The sequence below is a fragment of the Lynx canadensis genome, chromosome C2 (assembly GCF_007474595.2).
Source record: "Lynx canadensis isolate LIC74 chromosome C2, mLynCan4.pri.v2, whole genome shotgun sequence".
In the NCBI taxonomy this organism is placed as follows: Eukaryota; Metazoa; Chordata; class Mammalia; order Carnivora; family Felidae; genus Lynx; species Lynx canadensis.
The window spans coordinates 157,720,524-157,742,762 of NC_044311.2; the positions used below are offsets into that span (position 1 = coordinate 157,720,524).

Sequence of the window (22,239 nt, forward strand, 5' to 3'; positions counted from 1 at the left end):
CTGGCTCCACAATGCGAACACTGGAATGTGGGCCGTGCCGGAACCCGGCTCCTGGGCCAGCTGCGAAGAGACATCCCTTCTGAGACATCGAGGCCCCAGGACGTGGAGCACGGTGCACGGGCTGCCTCCGGCGCCAGAGGAGCCTGGCCTCCCGCTAGGCCGGGCTGGGTCAGGCTTTGGCCTCGGGCTGCTGGTTCTGTTCCCGAGAGGCCAACCCTGCCGTCCACACGCTGTCCTCCAGGGCCGGCGCGGGGGCTTCCGGCTTCGGGCCACTGAGGCCTCTGTCCTGCAGGCTCAGCACCTGCTCGGCCTTCTCCTCCTGGGGCGGGGGCAGGGCGGGGGGCGGGTGGCGGCCCTCCCGGAGGTGCCGCAGGATCACCAGCATGGCCGCCGAGAGGTAGACGACGAACAGCACTAGGAAGTACACGAAGTAGACGAGGAACTAGAACAGAGAGGGGTAGGGGTGAGGTCAGCCCAGGCAGGTGAGGGGCAGGGGCGGGAAGGGGCCTGTGGATCCTCCCCGGCTCTCCCTCCTCCCGCTGAGGCCACAGGAACACTGCAGGAGTGGGGCTGGGTGCCCGAGGGTCGGGGGACAGGCCAGGAGCAGGTCTCCACAGTGGGCAGGGCCCGCCCTCTGCCCTGCTCCAGGACGAGCCCTGGGGGGGGGCCCCCACCGCTTTCCCACAAGCCCTGGCAGTTTCCCTGCATCGCGTGGCCCTTGTGATCTACCCCAAGATGCTCCGCTCGATTCATGATAACAAACATGAGCTTCATTCTGTGGGCCAAGTTCCCACGGCTGCCGAGGGCACAAGGACAAGCGTGTGGGGGAACTTCCCACACGGCGGAGCCCAGACGCAAGCCCCAAGCCAGTCTCTGCCCCGGGGATCGGTGCAGCTGCGCGGGGCGCCCAGAACGTGGGAACGTCCCTCCTGAGTCTCGTGATCGCCGGGACAGGCAGTCCAGGCGGTTCCGGGCGTCTGCGGGCCAGACCAGGCGTGGGTCCTGCCCGAGACCTTGGCGCTCCGCTCCCCGCAGGCCCCTCTCCGTGCCTTTCTGGGAAAAGCTCATCTTCACGAGCAAAACCGGGAAATGAACCATGACGGACGCTGCTTCCAGGCAGATGGAGCGGATGTGTTTTCCCCACTCCTCCCCCAGGTACGGCTGACGCTCTGGACGTTACACACAGAGCACACAGACGAAGGCAGTTCACCAGCTAGGAGCCCTGGAGGCTGAGGACAAACACCAATGTGTCCCCCAGGCTTTTCTAATTTTGTGCTGTAATTTTAGAAACGAAACCAGGGGCGCCTGGGTGGCTCAGTCAGTTGAGCGTCCGACTCCAGCTCAGGTCATGATCTCACAGCTCGTGAGTTCGAGCCCCGCATGGGGCTCTGTGCTGACAGCTCGGGGCCTGGAGCCTGCTTCGGATTCTGTGCCTCCCTCTCTCTCTGCCCCAACCCACTCACATTCTGTCTCTGTCTCTCTCAGAAATAAACATTAAAAAAAATTAAAAAAAAAAAAAAAGAAAAAAGAAACCAGCAACCCAGAAATGCCAGCTAACGAAGGGGGAAAAAAAAAACAAAAAAAACAATAAAAGCTGTTCTTTCCAGCAAAAGGACTGGGACTGGAGAGGGACAGACCATCACGACAGGAAACAGACAGAGGGAACAGCCCTACAATGGCTGAACCCCACCCTCATTACCCAGACTACAATGGGGCCCCCATCAGATGGTGGTGAAGGCCCAGGGGGGAGCTGGAAAGTTCACCCCGGCAGAAACCACACAGAAAGCCTGGACTTTCACTCTCCCCAGGCGGTAACAACCCCCAAACCCCAGCCCTGTGGGTTGAGGACTTGTACCATTGCCCAGCAGCAGGGAGAACACCCCATCCCCGGTGGTGTCACTGGAGGCCACGTGGGAGCGGTCACAAGGCACCCCCCGCCTTGTAACCACTGGAGGCTGAAGCCAGGTGGGGAGAACTGGAACCCCCGTCCTTGCCAGGCAGGCAGGAGGAGGGAGGAGCCCCCCCAGCTCCCTCTTGGTCAGGAGGTCTGAGCACAGAGCCTGAACTTCCACCCGCCTGGCTGTAACAAGGCACATGTCCCCAACTTCCTCTGCTAGAGCAGTGTCAGGAAAAAGCAGTTAAAGTGGAGGGTTTCAGTAAGATGCAGATCTCTTAACATAATCTCCAAAATGTCCAGGCTTTAATAAAAAAATCACTTAGAACCACAAAGACCTCTAACCGAATGAATACAATCTACAGATGCCGTCACAGGGACGACAGAGATGTTAAAATTATCTGAGAGAGACTTTAATACAGCATGGTGAAACTGTTTCACCGTGCATGAACACTCTTGGAATAGGTCAAAAACTCTAAGAAAAGAAATGGAAGAGACAAAGAACAGCTAGAATTGAAAACACAATAACCAAACTAAAAACTCAATGGTTTCAACAACAGAACAGAACAGACAGGACAGAGAAAACAATCAATGAACTGGAAGATGGGGCGATGGAAATCACCAAATCTAAACAGAGAGAAAACAAGACTAAAAAAAAAAAAAAAAAAGAAATCCTAAGCAGAGCTTCATTCCCTTATATGACAAAAGATGTGATGTTGTGTCATGCGAATCCCACGAAAAGAAAGAGGATAGGGCTGGAAAACTTGAGGAAATAGTGGCTAAAAATTCTCCAAATTTGGTGAGAAATAAACCTACAGATTCAAGATGCTCAGGGAACCACACACACAGGACAAACCCAAAGAAAACCAGACCAACACACACCATATTTAAACTTCTGAAGAAGCTAAAGGCAAAGGAAAAAGAAAAGCCTTGCGAGTAGCTAGAAAAAAGCAACGCCTTAAGGGAAAAGCAGTGGACTTTTTCATCAGAAGCCAGTTAAGACCACAAGGATGTGACACATTTTTCTTCAAAGTTACAAGAAAAAACTATCAGCCTAGAAGCCTATATCCAGTATCATCTCCTTTGGGAATAAAAAGGAAATCAAGAGATTCTCAGAAAAAGGAAAAACTAACAGAAGAAGTTGTCACCAGCTGACCTACCCTAAAAGAAGGGCTTAAAGGAGAATTCTCTGAACAGAAAGGAAATCATTAAGAAGAAACCCTGGATCAACGGGGAAGACAAAACACAGTGAGCCAAATCATGGGTAAACAGAAGGCTTTCTTTCTCTTCTAGAAATTTCTAAATGTTTGATAGTTAAAGCAAAATTTGGAACCCTAACTTATATGGCTGTAATGATACGTAGAGAAAATACTTGAGACAACTATACTATTAACAGTGGAAGGTAGGGGCGATGGGTGGCTCAGTCGGTTGAGTGTCCGACTTCGGCTCAGGTCATGATCTCCCAGTTCATGAGTTTGAGCCCCATGTCGGGTTCTGTGCTGACAGCTCGGAGCCTGGAGCTTGCTTTGGATTCTGTGTCTCCCTCTCTCTCTGCCCCTCCCTGGCTCATGCTCGCTCTCTCCCTCTCTCTCTGTCAAAAATAAACATTCAAAAAAAAAATTTTTTTAATGAATAAATAAATAAAAACAGTGGAAGGTAGAATGACATGGTAGGAGATAAGATTTCTATACTTCGCTCAAATAGGTTATTTAACACACAGTCACCATCAAAAAAGCTATAGCAAGAGATACACTCAAAAACACAACAGATAAATAAAATGAAACTCTAAAGAATGTGCAAACAATCCATAGGAAGGCACAGAAAATACAAAGGAGAAGAAAAGGAAAACAGAAAATGATATGGCAGATGTAAACTCTAACACGTCAATAATTTCACTAAACATAAATGGTCTACCTTCACCACTTAAGACAGACGTTTGCAGAATAGATTATAAAACATGACTCAATCATATGTAGTCTACAAGGAACTCATTTCAAATATAACAATACAGTCAGGTAAAAAGTAAAAGGATGTAAAGATGTGTATCACACAAATGTTAATTAAAGGAAAACAGAGGGGCACCTGGTGGCTCAGTCAATTAAGCGTATGAGTTCAGCTCAGCTCATGATCTCATGGTTCGTGAGTTCGAGCCCCGCGTTGGGCTCTCTGCTGACAGCTGGGAGACCGGAACCTGCTTCGGATTCTGTGTCTCCATCTCTCTCTGCCCCTCCCTGCTCACTTGTGCACTCTCTCTCTCTCTCGAAAATAAACATTTAAAAAAAAATTTTTTTTAAGAAAACAGGAGTGCCTATGTTGATATTAGGTGAAGTAGACGTCAGAGAAAAGAAAATGACCAGAGGCAGAGAAGCACATTTCATAATGATCAAAAGCTCAATCCATCAAAACACACTGCAATCCCCACAATCCCCAAGGTGTGTGCAACAAACAAAAGACCTAAAAACACGTGAAGAAAAACATGATGGAACTGAAAGCAGAAACGATCAAAGCCACAATTAAGGATGGAGATGCCAACACCCCTCTCTCAACAATGGGATGAGACAAAATCCACAGGGAGACAGATTAAATCAATACCACCATCAATCAGATCTAACTGGAATTTATAAAACATTCCACCCAACAAAAGGAGAATTCACATTCTTTTCAAGGGTCCCACATAACATATAATAAGATAAACCACATCCTGGGCCAGAAAACAAACCTCAACAAATTTAAAAGGACTGCAATCAGATAGACCGTATTCACTGATCACAAAATAGAATCAAAATGGAAATCAACAACAAAGGTAACAGGAAACTCTCAAAACACTTGGAAACCAAACAAGACCATCTGCAATAATTATAGGTCAAAGAGAGATAAAAAGATACACTGAGATGAACAAAAATGAAAATGCAGCTTCCCGATCTGTGGGACGCGGCTGAAGCGGCAGGAGAGGGGACTGCACGCGCAGCACTAAATGCGAATGTTAGAGAAGAAGCCTCAAGGGGCACCCGGGTGGCCCAGTCGGTTGAGCGTCTGACTCTTAATTTAGGCTCAGGTCACGATCCCAGGGTCTTGGGACCGAGCCTCGTGTTGGGCACGCTTCGCGCGGAGCCCATTTAAGATCCCCTCTCTCCCTCTGCCCCTCGCCCCTGCTCGCGTGCTCTCTAAAATAAAAATAAAATAAAAAAGAAGCCTCGGGTCATTGATCTAAATTCCCATTTCAAGAACTTAGAAAAAGATGAATATGAATCTAAAGCAAGTAAAAAGAAGGAAACAATAAGGAGGAAGTCTGAGCCAGCCGCAGTAAGGCAAGAAAAGGAAGAAAAAGCATATGAAAACAAACCGCCTCCTGGAACTAACGAATGGCCACAGCAAGGCTATAGAACACCAACAGCCGAGTATCGGGTGTATCCCTACGTGTTCTCAACGAGCACACGGTGCTGCTGGACCGAAGCCATGTGTGCAGGCCCCCACCTCCAATGGGACTGTGCTTGGAGACAGGGCCTTCAAAGAGGCAATTAAGGTCAGAGGGGTCATAACAGTGGGCCCTGATCCGATGTGACCCCTGTTCCCGGAAGCAGAGAGGGACACCAGACGTGCACACACACGGAGGAAAGTTCACATGAGGACACGGAAGACGACGTCTACGTGCCAGCAAGCCCTCGAGAGCACCCAGCTCTGCGCACACCCTGACCTTAGACTCTGAGCTTCCAGGATTGTGAGCTGCCCAGCGTCTGGTGCTTCCATACGGCAGCCCCGGCAGACGAGTGTGGACACGAATGTTAAAATACACTACCACTCACAATTGCTCAAAACACAATGAAATACTTAGGCATAAACCTAAGAAAGCACGTACAATACTCGTTTGCCGGAAACTGCAAGATGTGGGAGGAAATCAAGGACTCTCCACACAAATGCAGACACACACCACGTTCACAGACTGGAAACAGAGCGAAGATGCCAATTCTCCCCGAACGGACACGGGCTTACTGTGAGTCGCAGCAAAATTCCAGCAAGAATTTTTGTAGGTAGACAAGTTGACTCTAAAATTTACACAGAAAGGCTGGGGAGCCTGGGTGGCTCGGTCGGTTAAGCGTCCGACTCTCGGTTTCGGCTCGGATCATCTCACAGTTTGTGGCTTCAAGCCCCATGTCGGGCTGCGTGATGACAGTGTGGAGCCTGCTTGGGATTCTCTCTCCCTCTCTCTGCCCCTCCAATGCTTGCTCTCTCTCTCTCAAAATAAACTTTAAAAAAGTTTTAAAAAATAAATAAAACTTACAGAGAAAGGCAAGGAAACTAGAAGGTGGAAACAATCCTGAAAACACACTTCAAAGCTGGGGCAATCAGTCTGCCCAATTTCAGAGCTCACCGTGGAGCTGGCGAGCAGGACGCGGTGGCGGACGGGCAGGTGTCCAGCTCCGTGGGTGGCCCGAGAGCCCAGAAACAGACCCGCACAAACACGCGCAACGCGATTCTGACAACAGTGAGGCAGCAGTCGGACAGAGAAAGGACGGTCTCTTCGACAAGCGGGGCCGGGCAACACGCCATCCAGACAGAGGCGGCCTTTGACCTCGCACAAAACTTAAGTCCGCGTGGGTCAGATTTAAAGGTAAACCCATGAAACTTTAAGAAAGAGATTGGGGAAGACTCTCGAGAGCCCGGGCCATGCAAAAAGTTCTTCCACGTGACGCCAAGCCCAGACCCATCAAGGGAGAAACAGGTAAACCAGAGCTGATCAAATCTGGAAGTTTTGCTCTGCAAAAACCCCGTCAGGATGGACAGATGGGCCAGAGCGGCACAGGATGCGCGGACCTCACACCGCCGACCCCACAAGGCATACGGGTGCGGGGCTGCACAGACCTCCGGACGCCCCCCAACTTACTAACGACCTCCCGTGGCCCGGCAACTCCACCAGTAACACGACTAACGCACACTTCGGATGCCGGCCGCTCTCAGCACAGACCACTACGCAGAGCACATCCACAGGGGGGCGCTCGGCAAACAGGAGCAAGCGCTTCACATGTTCTCCTAACCAGCGTTTTCAAACCCCACAGGCCAGTTTCCAAACAAGAGGGTCTGTCCCCGCCCGGCGCCTCTTTCCAGTCAACTCTGGGGTCACCAAAGTAGTGCCAACTCAGCTCAGAGGCTGGGACTTCTCCATGGAGCCCAAGCCCACTGAGGTCCAGGCTCCAGGCAGACGGGAGGCTGCATGCCCCCAGGCTCAGCGTACGTGTCCGGCCACTGGTGGGGTGGGGTGGTCCCCAGGAGCCTGGCTGCCTCCCTCCTGCGGGCCTGCCCTCTGGCTAATTCCAGCTTGCCCGAGGGGTTGCACTGTGGCCGAGACCAGCCAGAGTCACACGTGGGAGTGTCCCCCAACCTCACAGGGGACAGAACTCTCAAGCCCTTCTCAGAGGCACCGAGGTCCTGCCCAGAGTTGGATGGAGGGAGGGACCAGACAGGGGCCCGCGCGCACCCAGGTCAACCCCAGGTCCACTCTCCTGTCTTGCAGACAAAAAACAGCTCAAGTGAGGGTCAGGGTCCAGGCCGGATAGGTTTTGGCATCAAAGGCAGAGACCTCAAACGGGCAGTGAGCTGTAACCACACGGGGGGGGGGCTCACGGCCATACCTCTGTCCTTCCTGGGACATCAGCCGGTGTGGAGGACGCCGGGGGCTGCTCAGGGGGGCCTGCATCTGGGCGGCCTCGGGGGCCCCAGCAGCCTAAGCAGGGCCGGCTGTGCGCTGCCCAGACCAGGGGGCCTGCCCGGCCCCAGCCTGGGCCCCCGGGACGGGGCAGCCCAACCACAGCTGACCCTTCCCTCCCTGCTCCTGCTCTGCCCCAGCCCACCCTGCCCACGCCGCCCGTGCAGCAGACCCGCGGACCCAGACCCTTTGGAGGGGGAGATGCCGCTGGCCGAACACCCCTCCAGAGGCTTCCGTCCCCAGGACGCGAGGCTGAAAGGGACTCACCTGCGAGCGCACCGGGAGGCCCAGACACCGCTTGTCGGCAACGATGAGGATGACGATGGTCTTGAGGATGGTGGCAAAGAATGTGTTGACTCCGAACACCAGGGCACAGAGCTCTTTAGAAAGAGAGGATGCGATCTGAAAGCTGAATGGGAAAGCAGCCGAGCTCAGACGCAGCCTCGGCACGGGGCGCGCCCACCGCACAAAGGGAACCGGCACGACCGGTCCGGGACCCAGGCGGTGCTCCGAGCCCTGCGCAAGCTCTGTGCGTGCAACACCGAGGACCACACACACCCCGGGAAGACGTCCAGAACATCTCCTGGTAATTCTGGGACAGAGTAAACAGAGCCCTGAGAGCCTCGTGAAAACAGGCAGAAATCACGAGGGTTCTGGAATCACTGTTCTTTCACAACTTGAGAAATTAGGGACAGAACAGTAAAACAAACAAGAAAAAGCAAGAGGAATGAACATGCACACAGCTCCCGGTCCTCTGCAGAAAAGTGAACATCTGAAGGTGCTTCTGCGAAAATCCCTGAGGTGCCTCTAAAAACAACTGGATAAAAAAACATTCCGAAGTTCTGAAGAATGAAGGAAAACACGCAAGAAGCCTTTCAAGAGGGTGACAGAAGCAGGGGGGCCGCTGTGCTGGGTGGGGAACAAGGAAGGGCCCCCGCCCGCATGAGCAGCAGCGCGACTGACACAGAGTGAGGAAACCCAAGCTGGGCCGGGTCCCTGGCCACCTGCCCCGCGTGTCTCCTGTGTTCCACAGCCCCGGGTGGGAGCAATTGAGACGTGACAAGGGGCACACGGCGAGAAGCTCCCACCACATCCGGTTGCCCGAGGGACAGTACAGAACCCAGCAGGAGAGGCCAGATGCAAACTGTCCCTACGAAAGGCAAGGGGCCCGCAGGGCCACCGTGTGCTCGCCCAGGATCTACTGTCTTCCGGGGCACGTGCCCCGGCCTGGCCAGTCCCTCCTGGGACCCATCTGCGGCCATCAGAATCTGGAGGAATAAACGCAGATGAGGGGCTATCGACCTCAGGGCTCTCAGTCGCAGGGAAACATCGCACGTGGCATCCCAGTCACCTGGGGACCAGCCGCACAGCATCACCGAGAGGACCGAGAGGACCGACTGCGTCTGCACCTGTGACACCGAAGCACACAGCTAAGTGTGCGGGGCAGGGCTGCAGCGGGACGAGCGTGGTCCCGGGTCAGCCCAGACACCCCGACGGCCGCAGCAGGCCTGGCGGTGGAGCCAGAAGGGCCGTTCTCCACGCCAGCCCACGTCGTATCCCACCCTTTCTGCGTTCCTACAATCAGCACACACGTCCGAGGAGGAGATGTATCGAGTGCACAGCAGTCACAGCAGATGACCCGGAGCCCTTTCCGGTGCTGACCGTGGTGCTCCTGGCCAACGAGATGCCCTGGGGACATTTGCAGGCTGAGAGAGGGCGAGGAGGGACAGGAGGCAGGGAGGACCAGCGGGCCACACAGGGGGCCGTCAGGGGAGGTGGCCCCAGCCACGGGGAGCAGGCTGGGCGTCTTCCGAGGAAACTGACCCCGGGGCGTCTGGCAGAGCTCGGCCCTCCCCCACAGAAGAGGAGGGACGCCTGGGCGGGTGTGGACCGAGTGTGGAGAGCAAAGTTGGGGACTGGCACTTCCGTGAGGCGACGCCAAGGAGCTGGGAGCCTGAGGATGCCAAGTGAGCTCAAGATCGAGTGCGGACAGATGATCTGATCAGGGGTGACCAGGAGGGGTGAGGCCCAGAGGGGAACCAGGGCCGGGCAGGGGAGCTGGTAACAGACCCAAGCCGACCTTGGGTGCAGGAAGCTCAAGGAGGAAGGGAGGGAGGGAGGGAGGGAGGCTCCTACACGTGTGGGGCGTGGGCACAACTGGTGTGAACATGTGTGGCAACAGCATACAGCTTCATGAAAGGGTCAGTTCAAAGGAATACACAGAGGATCCTAGGAGCAAGCAAGACGTGGGCTGGAGAAAGTTCTGAAAGGCACAAGTGGGCTGAGGGCAGCACCTGGCTACTCCTTGGCTGTGTGTCACCGTGCCCTGCTGCGGAAAGGGACAAAAAGGGCCTCGCGCCACGGTCAGGGCCACAGCAGCGCCCGGGGCCTCAAAAACAGGCCAGGGAGCAGGGAGGAAGGACATTACAAGGGCTGGTAACTGTGGACACCAAGTAGCCGCCACGGGAGAAGCAGAAGGGATGCCGATGCCACACGTGGTAGGCTCCGTGTCGAGCTCAGGGTCACGAAAGCCGGGACAAGCCGTGCCACGGACAAGGGACAGCTGGGCCCCTAGCGGGGGGGCACGCTAGGTTCACTGTTCCTCCCAGTAAGAGAGCACACCGCCCCGCTAGCTCCACGCTGCCTGCACGTGCCCCCTCTGCTCCCCACAGAACATTCTGGAAGGGAGGCCTCTTAACACATGCAGGCAGCCTGTCCATTCCCAGCGAGCAGGAGGAAGGCGTGTGGCCCTCCGGCCACCCCCGCCACCAGCCAGGCTGTAGCTCTGGCTCTTAAGTGGCCACCCAGACCACGGCCTCGCACGGCTCGCCCGCTCCAGTCGACTCACGTGGCGATGGGCACCAGGAACTGGTAGGCGCCACGGAAGAGCACAAAGGCCACGTAGCACAGCCAGATGCTGCTCGTGCTGTACATGAGGAACACCAACGCAGCCTGCACTGCCGTCACGCCCGCGATGACCAGCTTCGACCACAGCGCCCAGCGGATCTTCACGAAGCCCGCGGAGAAGGAGGTGATGGCACCTGGGGAGACAGGGCGCGTCAGGGCCGTCCTGGGGAGGCTGGCGGGGCGGGCGAGGCCGTGGGCGTACCGAGCAGGGTGGACGCGGCGTCCGCCCCCCCCGTTGTAGACGGAGGAGGCGTCTGTGGTGGGGTGGACCACGTTCCACAGGATGTGCACGTAGTAGACGATCAGGTAGTAGGCGGCCGAGTTGAAGACCCACCAGAGGGACCAGAGGCGCAGCTGCGGCAGCCGCAGGTGGTCCCCCAGCTCCCGGAGCATGCGCACCAGGGTCCAGTCCCGCCAGGCCCCCAGCGGCGCCCGGCCCAGCTTGGCGTCCGCGGGCTGGGAAGGGGCCGGGTTCATGCGGTCCAGCTCGGAGGGCGAGGCCCCGTGGCGCGCGGGGGCGGCGCGGTTGAAGAAGAGGCTGCGCTTGGGGCGCTTCAGGAAGAGGGCGAGGACCAGGCTGAAGGTGAGGAAGCCCAGGGAGATGTAGTTGACCGTGGAGAAGGGGACCCGGCCCACGGTGACCAGCAGCTGGCCCAGCACGGAGCTGGCGAAGACGCCCAGCAGCACGGCCGTGCGCGAGTAGCCGGCCATGCGCTGGTAGCGGGCCGGGCACACGAGCGAGAAGACGTAGGAGGAGTAGGCGATGCGGGCGGCCATGGTGAGGCTGTAGAAGAGCTCCATGAACTGCATGTGCAGCACGGAGTCGCCCAGCAGCAGCAGCAGCCACACGGAGATGTAGCTCAGGCCCTGCAGCACCAGCACCGGCTTGTAGCGCAGGTAGTCGGTGAGCAGGAAGACGGGCACCAGCACCGCCAGGTAGGAGTAGGACAGCACCGGCGTGATCTCGTTGGTGACCTGTGGGACAGCAGGCTCATGACACCGCGGCCCCTCGAGCGCCCCGGCCGCCCCCCGCCCCCGGGGCCGGGCCGTCGGCGTTTTCCCGCCTTACTACATCCGATAAAAACACACGGCCGTCGGGACTGCGCGCGGCGGCCCGGCGCCAACCACGTCCACCCACGGCACGCCGGCCCCGCGGGCACGCCGCTCCCGGCACAGGACGCCGGGGGCTGCCTCGCACGGGACGGCGGGCCCGGGACGCCGGGGACCGCCTCGCTAACGAGCAGTCATGACGCGGTCACGTGCTAACCCAGCTTTGTTTGTTCCTCATGATACAGAAACACGATGTGGCTTCTCCTTGGTCACAGTTGTGACCAACTTACACTCCGGTCTCAGAAGGAAAGGCCGCAGACGACGAGTGCGCACAACAGGTTTCACAGACCAGAAGGAAGGGAAGAAACCGCAAGGAAAAGGGAACCGGGCCAGAGGCAACAGCAGGGCCCGGCCAGGCCCCCTCACGCCTGTCTGCTGGGGGAGGGCACCGGCCACCACCCTCACTCGGTCCCGGGGCACAGGGACACTGGGTGGGAAGCCCCTCCACCCAATGCCACTGGACCCCACCATGGGGCTCTGGCCGTGGCTCGGATCCACCGGGGCAGGCACAGGTGGGCCCCCAGAGGCTGCGGCCTCCCTGGGGACCCACCGGACTCAGGGCACCAAACCTGACTCGGACCACAGAGCAACCCCGGAGACAGCCCAGGGGGCCCTCGGCCCCGAAAACCAGCAGGCTCCGAGGCCCCGGAGTCGACCCTGGGTCAGCACGGGGGGCTGTGCCCACCACCTACCAGGCTCTGGGACGCCACGTGGACCCAGCGCTTCAGAGGGTTCAGCCGGGGAGTTCTGCGGCCCCGGCGCCTGCCCGCCCAGGGGATGCTGCGTGATGGGCCCGGCTGGCCACAGACGGTCCCGGGCCGAGTGTGGAGACCTGTTTCTGCCCTCCTGCACAGGACAAGCCTCAGGGCCCAAGGAAGGCCGTCGGGAGACCCAGCTCTGAGACACAGGGGCCCGTGACAGAACTTCCCTGGCTGGTGGCCTCTTAAACCCACGTGGCCATGGGAAGCTGAGGATGACCCCCAGGCCGTAGCCCCCGAGACACCGTGCACAAAAGCCCCAGCACATTCTGGGACACTCGGTGCAGGTGGGCCCCAGGGGAAAGAACCTGCACTTGGTCACCAAGAGCCACAGGGTCCCAGCTGCAGGGGGGTCTGGACCGTGTTTACAGTCTCCAAGAACGTCAAACGGCCCTCACTTATGATGTCTCCTAACGACCCCCAGCCCCGCCCCGCAGCCCCACTCTGCTTCCCCTCAGGCCTGGCAAACAGCTGACCCATGTCACACGGGGAAGTTCCTGGAGGAGAGGGCACCCACGAGGTCCCCAGGGCAGACGGCAGCCGTCACGTGGCCCGGCCCTGGCACGAGGTCAGCCTCGTCCCGGCCCGAGCCTAGCGTCGCCTGGGCGCGTTCCCATCCCGCTAGGGTCTGGTCCAGGCTGACAGGGAAAGCGCGGAAACCGTGCCCAGACCTAGATCCAGGTGGCTTCCGGGCTGCTGCTTCTCGGATCGGGCAGGCTCGGCCGCGCCCCACAGCAGCCGTGGGAAGGCAGGGAGGATGGGGCACCAGGATGGAGACCAGCGGGTTCTGAGGAGTGGGACGAAGGGGGCAGGGCAGAGCCACGGCCTACCCAAACTCCGGGAGGAAACACCAGAGCTGCTGCCAGGCAGAGCCTGTGCGCGCACGGAGAACCGCCTGAGGCGAGGGCGGGAATGACACAGGGACCTTCACTGAGGAGGGCACCAGGTGGTGTCAGCCCCGTGAGGATGGCGGTCAGTGGTCCCGGGCGGGGGCTTTCCGTGGGGGCTGCGGCAGCAGGACTCAGCCAGGCAGCCTGGATGCAAAGGAATGACAGGCCTGCGGGTGCAGAGCAGGACCCGTCCCCTCCCCGAGGCACTTCCTAAGTCTGCGGCGGAGGGGGGGCCATGTCAGGCGACCTCACAGCACGAACCGTGGACTATCTGGCCAGACTAAAGCTTACAAAGCTGGGGAGACCAGCCCAGACCAGGAGAAACACGTGACCCCAAAGGGCCACCAGAAGGCAGACAGCCCCGGAGGAGGACACGGAGGCTGGCCTGCGAGCACAGAGACAGCCAGGTGACAGCCAGGCCCCGCGGACCGCACGGAGAGCAGAGAAACACAATCCAGCAGCACACCGGCTGTTCGCTGCGACCAGATGGGCAGAAACTCAACAGCACCAATCAGATGCTGGCGAGGGAAACGGAAGCCACGTGTGCGTGGCCAGGCCCAGTACACCTGCCGGGGGCTGGGGTAGGGACAGCCTGGAGGCCACCTAAGCACCGGGTGAACGCTCTGCGGTTCCACCCCCAGGGTGCATGAATGTCACATCAGCCCGAGCCTGTGGGGACCAGCGTCCCCAGTCGGCCCAGCAGCGAGAAGCCGCAGCGGCTGTGCGGACACAGGCCAGCCAGCTCACAGCTGCGCCACCCGTGGGCCCCGCCGAGCAGCCGTGAGCACAGCCTGCCCGCCTCTGCTGCCCGTCTGATGGCGTCCACGGGGCTGGTGGTCTGGCTGAATGTCTGGAACCCCCCACAGCGGACACTTGAACCACAGTCTGAACTGCGTGGGTCCCCTTGTCTCCAGCTTGTTTTCAGTAAATACAGTCCAAGTGCCACATTGTTTTCTCTTCCTTAAGATGTTCTTAAAAACACTTTTTTCTCTAGCTTCCATTGCTATAAGGATAAAATATGGAACACACATGACACACGGAATACGTGTTAACTGTTCACGCTGTCGGCAAGGCTCCTGGTCAGCGGTGGGCTATCAGTAGCTAAGTTTTTGGGAAGTCAGGTTATACGCAGATTTTCAACTGCACAGGGGTTGGGCACCCCTAAGCCCCAAGTTCAAGGATCATCTGTATTCGATCAGTTCACATGCAACTGGAGAGCAGGCAGATGAGCTTTATAACTTTGCTGCAGACATTTTTCTTGATTTTCTTGTTATCTGAATGGAGCTTCGCATACGCGCTTATTCCGATGAGGGCCGGCCGCCCCTCCAGACAGCAGTGCTCCTGAGAGCGACAGCCACCTGGCCCACCAGTGAGCGCGGGAGGAGGGCCAGAGAGCCTGAGTGGGGGTTGGGGGGGCACAGGGCCCCCCCCCTCGGAAGTGACTGGCTCTGGGATCAGGTGCAGTCACATGCAGGGTTAGACCTCCTGCGAGCCGGTCAGGCGGGTATTTCCATCTTTCCCAAGGCGGCTACTTTGAGGGTCAGGCCTCATTTGGGCGGCAACGCCACTTGACTTAAACAAGTCTCAGGTGTGCAAGGGGACGGTGACAAGCTCTCAGGGAGCAAGGAAGGCAGCAGCTCAGCACGACCCACAGTTCAGACACAGTGACAGGGGACACAGGGGCTGGCGCACACGCTGGAGGGGACGGGTGGCCAGAGGCCGAAGGGCAGGGGTGAGTGAGCAGGGAGCCTGGGCCGGGAACAGGTCGGGCAGGAGAGCCAGGCAGGGAGCAGAGCTGGCACAGAGGCCCTGACCGAGGGATTCATTGACAACAGCCCTTGGGTTCTTTAGTTTTGTGGAGAAGGAAAGGCTGGAGGTGTGTAATCTGTGGCTGCCCCAGGGTGTAAGCTTGTTAGTCAAGTTTCAAGGAGACCCTCTGTCCTGGCTGCCTCATCAAAGGGAAATTCGTCAGTCCTCAAAGGCTGCAAGCCAGCCGTCTCAGCAGGTGAGCCCGCGGGGGCGGGGTCCTCCCCCTCCGGCTGGGGCAGCCAGCCATCCCTCTCGGCTGCCATCCCCCTCGGACTGGCCTGGTCAGTGACAGCCTGACCCTCGGTGTGGAGGCGGCCCTCGGGGGGGGCCGGGATCGGGACCCCTGACCCCCATAGCCACCTGCCCTCGCAGGCTCAGCCACCTCGGGCCCGGGGCGCCCCCACATGCCGTGCCCACGCACCTGCTCCTGCGTGAAGTTCTTATCGCTGCCCAGGAGGTAGGGGGTGATGAAGCTCTCCCCGGGCCGCATCTGTGCCATGAAGCCATAGAAACACAGGTAGAACACCAGGCACCTCCAGGATTTGAGCTCAGGGTGCCGCCCAAGCTCCGGGGGCTCCTGCTTCTCCGCCACCTGGCCGGAGGGCACCATGCTTGCTGTCCAGGCCGCCCACAGCCCTGCAGGAGAGGAGGCTGTTCCTGAAACAGACGAGGCAAGAATCGGGGCAGCTCAACTGGCAGCCCGCGGACACCGCCCTGCCTGCCCCCCAGAAACAGCACCGAAGAGCGTCCCCTTCTTTCACGGAGTTGGGACCCAACGTCCACACGGGGAGAAGAGCCCAGAGGCCCCAACCCTGAGAATCCCCCCGGAGCCCGTAGCAGCCCAGATGCCGGGCGCACCCACTGGGCTGTCCCCACCTCCGGGGTGACCAGGACGACCTCACCCCATACCTCACCCACCACGGGACTGGCTCTTTAAACATCCACTAAAGCCAAATACAACTTAAAATCCAGTCCTCAAGCACACCAGACTCATTTCAAGTGCTCACAGCGGCGGCAATGGCTACGGACTATGGGGTGGGCACGAATCCCTCCCCGGGAGAGGGCTCGGGGACAGCCTGCTCCGGCGGCTGGTGTCACGGCACCCGGACACATCCCTGTGCGGAGACCCAGCTGCCCCAAGATGGCAGGAAGAGACCTTTCCGGGCCGCCTGGCACACACCTGGCCACAGTCAGCGAGCCGCAGCCTGGGGGCGCCGTCCCGTCGCTGGTGGGGGGGACTCCGTGCACAACACCGGAGGATGTGGCAGACGAGCCTGGGGGTGACACTGACTGTGGGCAAGGAGGGCAAAGGGAGAAGCAGGAGCCTCTGGAGGAGAGGGTGACAAGGTGACAGGAAGGGACCACATGGGACAGAGGCCTTCAGCCTAACGACCCTGGAGCCTTGAGAGGCGGCAGGAGGAGCGTGGGCTGCCAGGTGTCCCCCAAGGGCAGCCGCACCCGGGGCACTTTGGGTTTGTTTGGCCCAGGTGTGAACAGCAGCCTCCCAAACCGGCTAAGCCTACTCCAGCAGAGAGCAGCAGGGGGTCAGACCCAGTCCAGTTTCCGGTTTCGGTTTGCTGCTGTTTCCCTTTGTTACTATGTTTCTATAAGTCAAGTGACACTGGCTCTCCATTTAAGGCACTGATATACCCTTCTTTTTAAATAAGCAGGAAGCCCGGGAGGCAGGCATCGTGGGAGGGTGGGGAGGACACGCGTGCTAAGGAGCCACGCTAAGGAGCCCTGTGGCTCAGGCCGGGTAGGGATGCCCTGGGTGCAGAGGGTGGCGGGGCTGACCTTTCAAGGAGAGTGCGTAGAGGGTGTGGATCCGGGCAGGGACCCCCTCCAGTTCCCAGCGGGCGCAACAAGTTCCCAAGATGTGAAACCAGCCTTGTGGGGGGTGGTCCAGGGACCCCGAGGAAAAGCCACCAGACTCCCAGCACATGCAGCCCAGAGACCATCCAAGCAGGAAGTGCTCCCACACTCCTCCCAGGATGAGCCGCAGAAGAGCCAGGTGACTGCAGAGACCCCACCCACAGGAAGCACAGAGCCTCAGCAAAGTGAACTGTGGCCTCGTGAGCAGGCCTGTCCCCGCCTTCCACGCACCCACGCTTATTTCTGTGACGCAGGGAAAACCAGGGGGACAGCAGTGAACCCCTCCGAAGCCAGGCTGGAGGGTCTGTGGGGGCTACGTGCGATGGCAGGGGCGAGGGGCAGCTGCAAGAATTTGAGAGTTTCAAAGGCGGGGAGGGTGGTGGTCCCAGGAGTTACAAGGTCCTGGGCCGGCCCCTCAACGTTCCCAAGGGGCCAAATGAAACGGTCAGCCAGGAGGCAGAGCTGCAACTCCCCCCACCCCCGGAAAACCGCCGCAGGGCGCACGGGCCAAATGGCTTCAGCAGACAGACTGGTATTCCCTCCTCCTCCAAACCCACCAGGAGCTCGTACACATGGGGGGCCCAGGGCCACAGGGAGAACCACCCAACCTCGGGTGCACCCCCAGGGACCCCATCCCTGCCCCAGGACCCCCTCAAGTTCACTCCCCCACTCCCAGGTACACTCCCTGGATGCCAGGGCAACCCCACACTCACCTAGCCAGGCTCCCCAGCTCAGGGTGAACAGCCAAGAATCCACCTGAACCCAGGGTCCCCAGGGGCAGGTCCCCACCCTCCCAGGGGCTCAGAGGCCTTGAGGACTTGGCCATCCTGTTCAAACAGGCGTCATCTCCAGAAGCAATGAGAACTTACCATTACCTGGTACCCCCTGAGTCCTGGGGCAATGGTGCAAGTTTCAGACACGAGCACCCAACACACTAATGCTTTTTGTTCTATATCCTGGACTCCAAAGGCTTCGGAAACCCAGGAGTGGTTCTTCCCTCTCTACAGTGAGAACTGCCAGGAGCTCCCCGTGCAGCTGTCTGAAGGTCTGGGTCACGGCCCAGGACTCTGCACCTTACACGTCCCACGGGCAGGCCCGAGCAGGTGAAAGAACACAGCGCCCCAGGACACTCTGCCTCCGGTCCCTGGCTAGACGTGCAGGGCTACATCTCAACATCAGGACTCCCAGGGAGTGTGGCCACCCCACCCCAACCATCGCTCAGGTGAGCCCCTGGGAGCCCTCCAGGGTCACAACACAAAGGTGGGCCAGCCTCAATGCCCAGAAGGATGGGTATGAAAGGAGACAGCCCAGGTGATGGCCAGGGAGCCCCTACCACCGAGGAGCTCACGGAGGACGGGGGGAGTATCTACAGAGACGGTGCATCAGAGAGCCCCTTCCCTGCCTGCCCATTCTCCAGTTCCATCCCTGAGATCTAGAGACACCGCCCTGTGCAGGGCTCAACCTGCTGGGTGGCCAAAGGCCCCAGCCCTTCTCCCAAGTTCCATAATAGCTGGGGTGAAGGAGAGGCCTCCCCCCGCCGGAAGAAGCCCTGGCCTCTGGGGCCGCCTCTGTTCTCTGACCACATGATGCTAAGTTCCCCCCCACCCCACGCCCCCACAGCTCACTCCAAGTCCTCGGCTCAGTGTCCTGCACACAAGTCTCACCTCTGGGGATCACGCTGTGTTCGCTCTACACTTGCGGCCCACGAGCTGGCCTGAGTCACCCCTGCACGGCAAGTCCACCTGAAGTGTCCGTGAACGTTTGCTCGAGACCGGTTCCCAGCAGGGGTCTCCGGAGAAGTGCAGCGGGGCCTCCCCCCCACCGCGGGCACACCGGAAAGGGGAACTCGGCTCCTCAGCCCGGGCACCAGGGGCAGTGGAGATGCCCGCCTGCGACGGAGAGTACGTTTACTGTCCCGCTGCTGGCCCAGCCTCACCCTGCCCCATGCCAGGAGGCAGAAACAGCAGTGAAGGCGTGGAGGAGCATGGAAGGCTCCAGACTCTCAAGAGCGTTCCTTCAAAACTGGGCACCTGCATTTCTGCTCCAGATATTTCTCCTGACTGTTGTTTAAGAGCCCCGCACCTCCTCCAGCTCGTGGGGGGCGGGAGGGGGGGGGGCGGTCCTGGACCTCCCTGTCCCTAGCCGCTCCCGGACCCCTGACGTGAGAGGTCCCACCACAGGGGCACCCAGGGCTGAACTCAAGGAGGCAAGAGAGCCTACAAGCCGGGGCACGTGTGGCAAAGCTGACCCTCTGGTCACCCCTCACAGCTGAAGTGCCACCACCTGACCTCCCAGAACAAAGGACAGCAGGCCGCGGCACGACTCACCATGTGAAGCGGTCGCTGGCGATGCTTATCTGCACGGAGACACCCTGGGGTCATCAGGCTTGTGTCCACTTTGGAATGCGCCTCTCCCACACTTTGAACAACTTCTCAACAGGCTGGGCATGTACAGGCTGGACAATTCAGAATCCAGGGAACTCTGAATTGAGCCAGGCAGGACAGGCTCAAGGGGAGGAGCTTGGTCCCCTCCCTGGAGCACGGCCTGCCACACAGAAACAGGAGCCAAACCTCCGGAGTCTAATTTGAAATCCATTTTTAACACTGGCCACTGGGGAAAAGGTGTTGACCACTACAGGACCAGTGCGTGTTGACAAGCCCTGTCACGTGGCCTCTCCAGGAGGAAAGGCAGCCCGTGCCCGCGACTGAGCATCAGAGAAAAAGGCCAACTCAGAAGCCAGGGGTCTCAGCCAGTGAGGCTGGGGCCCTGCCCACGTTCAGGTGGACTTCGTCTGCTTCGGGTGAGTTCGCTCAACTCACCTGGGCTGGGTGCAGACACCAGCCCTGACGAGTGGCCAGCTGCCACGGCCAGGACTCAAAGTCCTCTCTTGAAAACACGCAGGCCCGTCCCAGGCTCACACCTCCAGGAAGGTGAGGAGGGGTGCCACCACACGGGCACAGGTGCAGCACAGCCCAGAAGGCCGATGAGGCACTGAGCTCAGGGCAAGTGGCCAGCAGGATGGGCCTGGACCGCAAGTGCCCTGACCCCAGCCCAATGCCACGCAACTTCAGGCCCCTTCAGGGCAACCGAAGGAAACACCGACCAACCAGGAGAGTCGTGGGAGGGGACCGAGGACCCCAGCAAGTGCCCCCAAGAGAAGGTTCTAACAGCCCCCACAGGGAAACTCCCCCCCCGACCACCCGTCCTGTGGGGGGGGAGATTCTGTACCTCCAGGACCCAGTCAGTCTAGAGACACAAAACCAAAAAAAAAGCAAAATCCACCTGCCTTGTTTTGTGCTTTAAACCGGCTACTGTTCCCCCAGGTTAACAAGGGAGGTTCATTACATTCTTAGTGAAAAAGAAAGACCCCCACAAATCGCTTGACACAGTTTCCTGTTCCAAAGAGTAAAATTACAGCTTCTGGCCGTCACTACTGTAGACACCGAACCCACAAGTTGAAAACTGGCTGATCATCACTGCCCAGCCCAAGTGACTAAAATATCCAGAGTTGCTGACGTCCACTAAAGCCCCCTGGGTAAGAAAGGAATGAGTAGCACCAACCCGAAAGGATTCAAAGACAGAGCAATGCAGTATGGTGGGAGACAGCAGGGGGAGACACCATCTGGGGTCCTTCAGGCCTGGGCACTGGGCTCCCACACCTGCAGAGTAAGGCAGTTCCCCCAGGCCAGAAAGTCCTGGTTCTGCTCATTCAGTCTGGACTGCGGGAGGGCCCTCCGGTCTCCCTTATGGAGAGGGTCTCAGCAGGGGACCCTGTTCCAAAAACTGTACCCTACCCGCACTCCGCGCAGCATGGGAACCAGCTTCTTCTAGATGCTCTGGACTTCTGAGCTGTCTCAGATCCTAACCTGTGCTCAGACCAGTGGGGCTGGGGCTGGGCGCCCTGAACATGCCGCGTGTGTCTGGGCCACAACCCTGGACTCTCCAGAACAAGCGTTTCACTCGCGGAAAGTAAACAGGACCCTGGAGGATAGCTTCCTCCTGCAGAGATGTACGGCAGGTCCACTCAGGAAAGGACCGCAAGCACAAGGCTCGGGTTCCCAGACAATCTCCAGCACTCTCTGCTGCAACCGCTCCTCCAAAAAAGATGGCCATCTCTGAGCTCTGGGGCAGGAGACGAACAATGGGCCCGGCAGGGACTGGGAAGCGCGCCAAGGGCCCTCCGGGTCGCGTGGGTGGACCGGGGATCCCCCGCCGCCCCGCAGGCGGAGCACGTGCGCACGGGTGGTGCTGCCGGGGCACCGTGCCCGGCCGCCAGCGCCGAGTCCACGCGGTTCTGTCCATCCTGGGTAAGAGTCCCAGAGCGACGGGGAAGGGTCGGGGCGGCGCTCAGACCCCAACTGGCCGCACAGGTGCTGAAGTGACCGGAGGTGAGCGAGTCGCGCCACAGAGGATCGGAGCGTGCGCGCACCGTGAGCACCGGCGGGAAATGCGGCGGGCGGGCGATGCCCGAGTCCCTCCCTTCACGGGACCCACGGCCACCGCGGGGAGGAACGGGTCACCGTGCGCCCAGGTCGCGCCCTGCACGCGCCGGCCGTGCCCACGCCCGTGCACTGACCCCGCAGCCCCCGGCCCGTGCACTCACCCCGCAGCCCCCGGCCGTCATTCACCCCGCGGTCCCCGGTGCGCGCCTCCCCAGGTACCCGGGCGGGCGGGCGGGCGGCGTCCGCTCCTAAAGGCGCGCTGCAGCGCTGGGCGGGGGCGAGGACCCACCCGGAGTGGGCGCACGCGCCGCCCCGGCGCACACAATGACCCGCGGCCGCGGGCGCTGCCGGGAAAGGCGGCGGGACCACGCCCCCGGCCACGCCACGCCCGCGCCCCGACCCGCGCAGCCGCGGCAGCGCTCGCCGCGGTGCCCCGCGCTAGTTCCCAGGCTCGCGGTCCGCCCGCCCCGCCACTGCCTCCCGGTCACGAGGCCGCCTCTTGGCGCGGGCCTGGCATCCTCCGTGAGGGGCCTGGCCCATCCACGGGGCGTCCGCACCACCACCCCCCCCCGCCCCGGTCCCAGCCTCCACTCGACCGCCCCTCGAGGTCCCGCCGGCATGCAGCCCCCTCTGCACCGTCGCCCCACCCCTGCCCCGCCACAGCCCGCGCTGGGTCGTCCTCCTGCCCCCCACTCCGCCCGCAGCCTCCACTGGACTGTCCCTCGCGCGCCCACCTGCCCCCGATGTAGCCCCCACCGGACTGCCCAACACCTCCCCCACCCCGCAGGCCTCACCAGACAGCACCCGGGCCGTAGCCCCCCCCCCGGACCGCTCTTCCCACCCCCCCCCAAGGCCC

General features: G+C 59.8%; 1 protein-coding gene across 1 annotated transcript; it reads right to left on the minus strand.

Moving 5' to 3' along the window:
* Nucleotides 1–79: 79 nt before the first annotated feature.
* On the minus strand, nt 80–21,688 carry SLC19A1 (solute carrier family 19 member 1). The gene is given in 7 exon segments (XM_030328415.1): nt 80–442; nt 7,863–8,004; nt 10,444–10,636; nt 10,705–10,735; nt 10,737–11,477; nt 15,491–15,726; nt 21,545–21,688. Coding segments are annotated over 6 exon segments (1,569 nt in total). The 5' UTR covers nt 15,680–15,726; nt 21,545–21,688; the 3' UTR covers nt 80–169.
* Between the last annotated feature and the right edge of the window lie 551 nt (nt 21,689–22,239).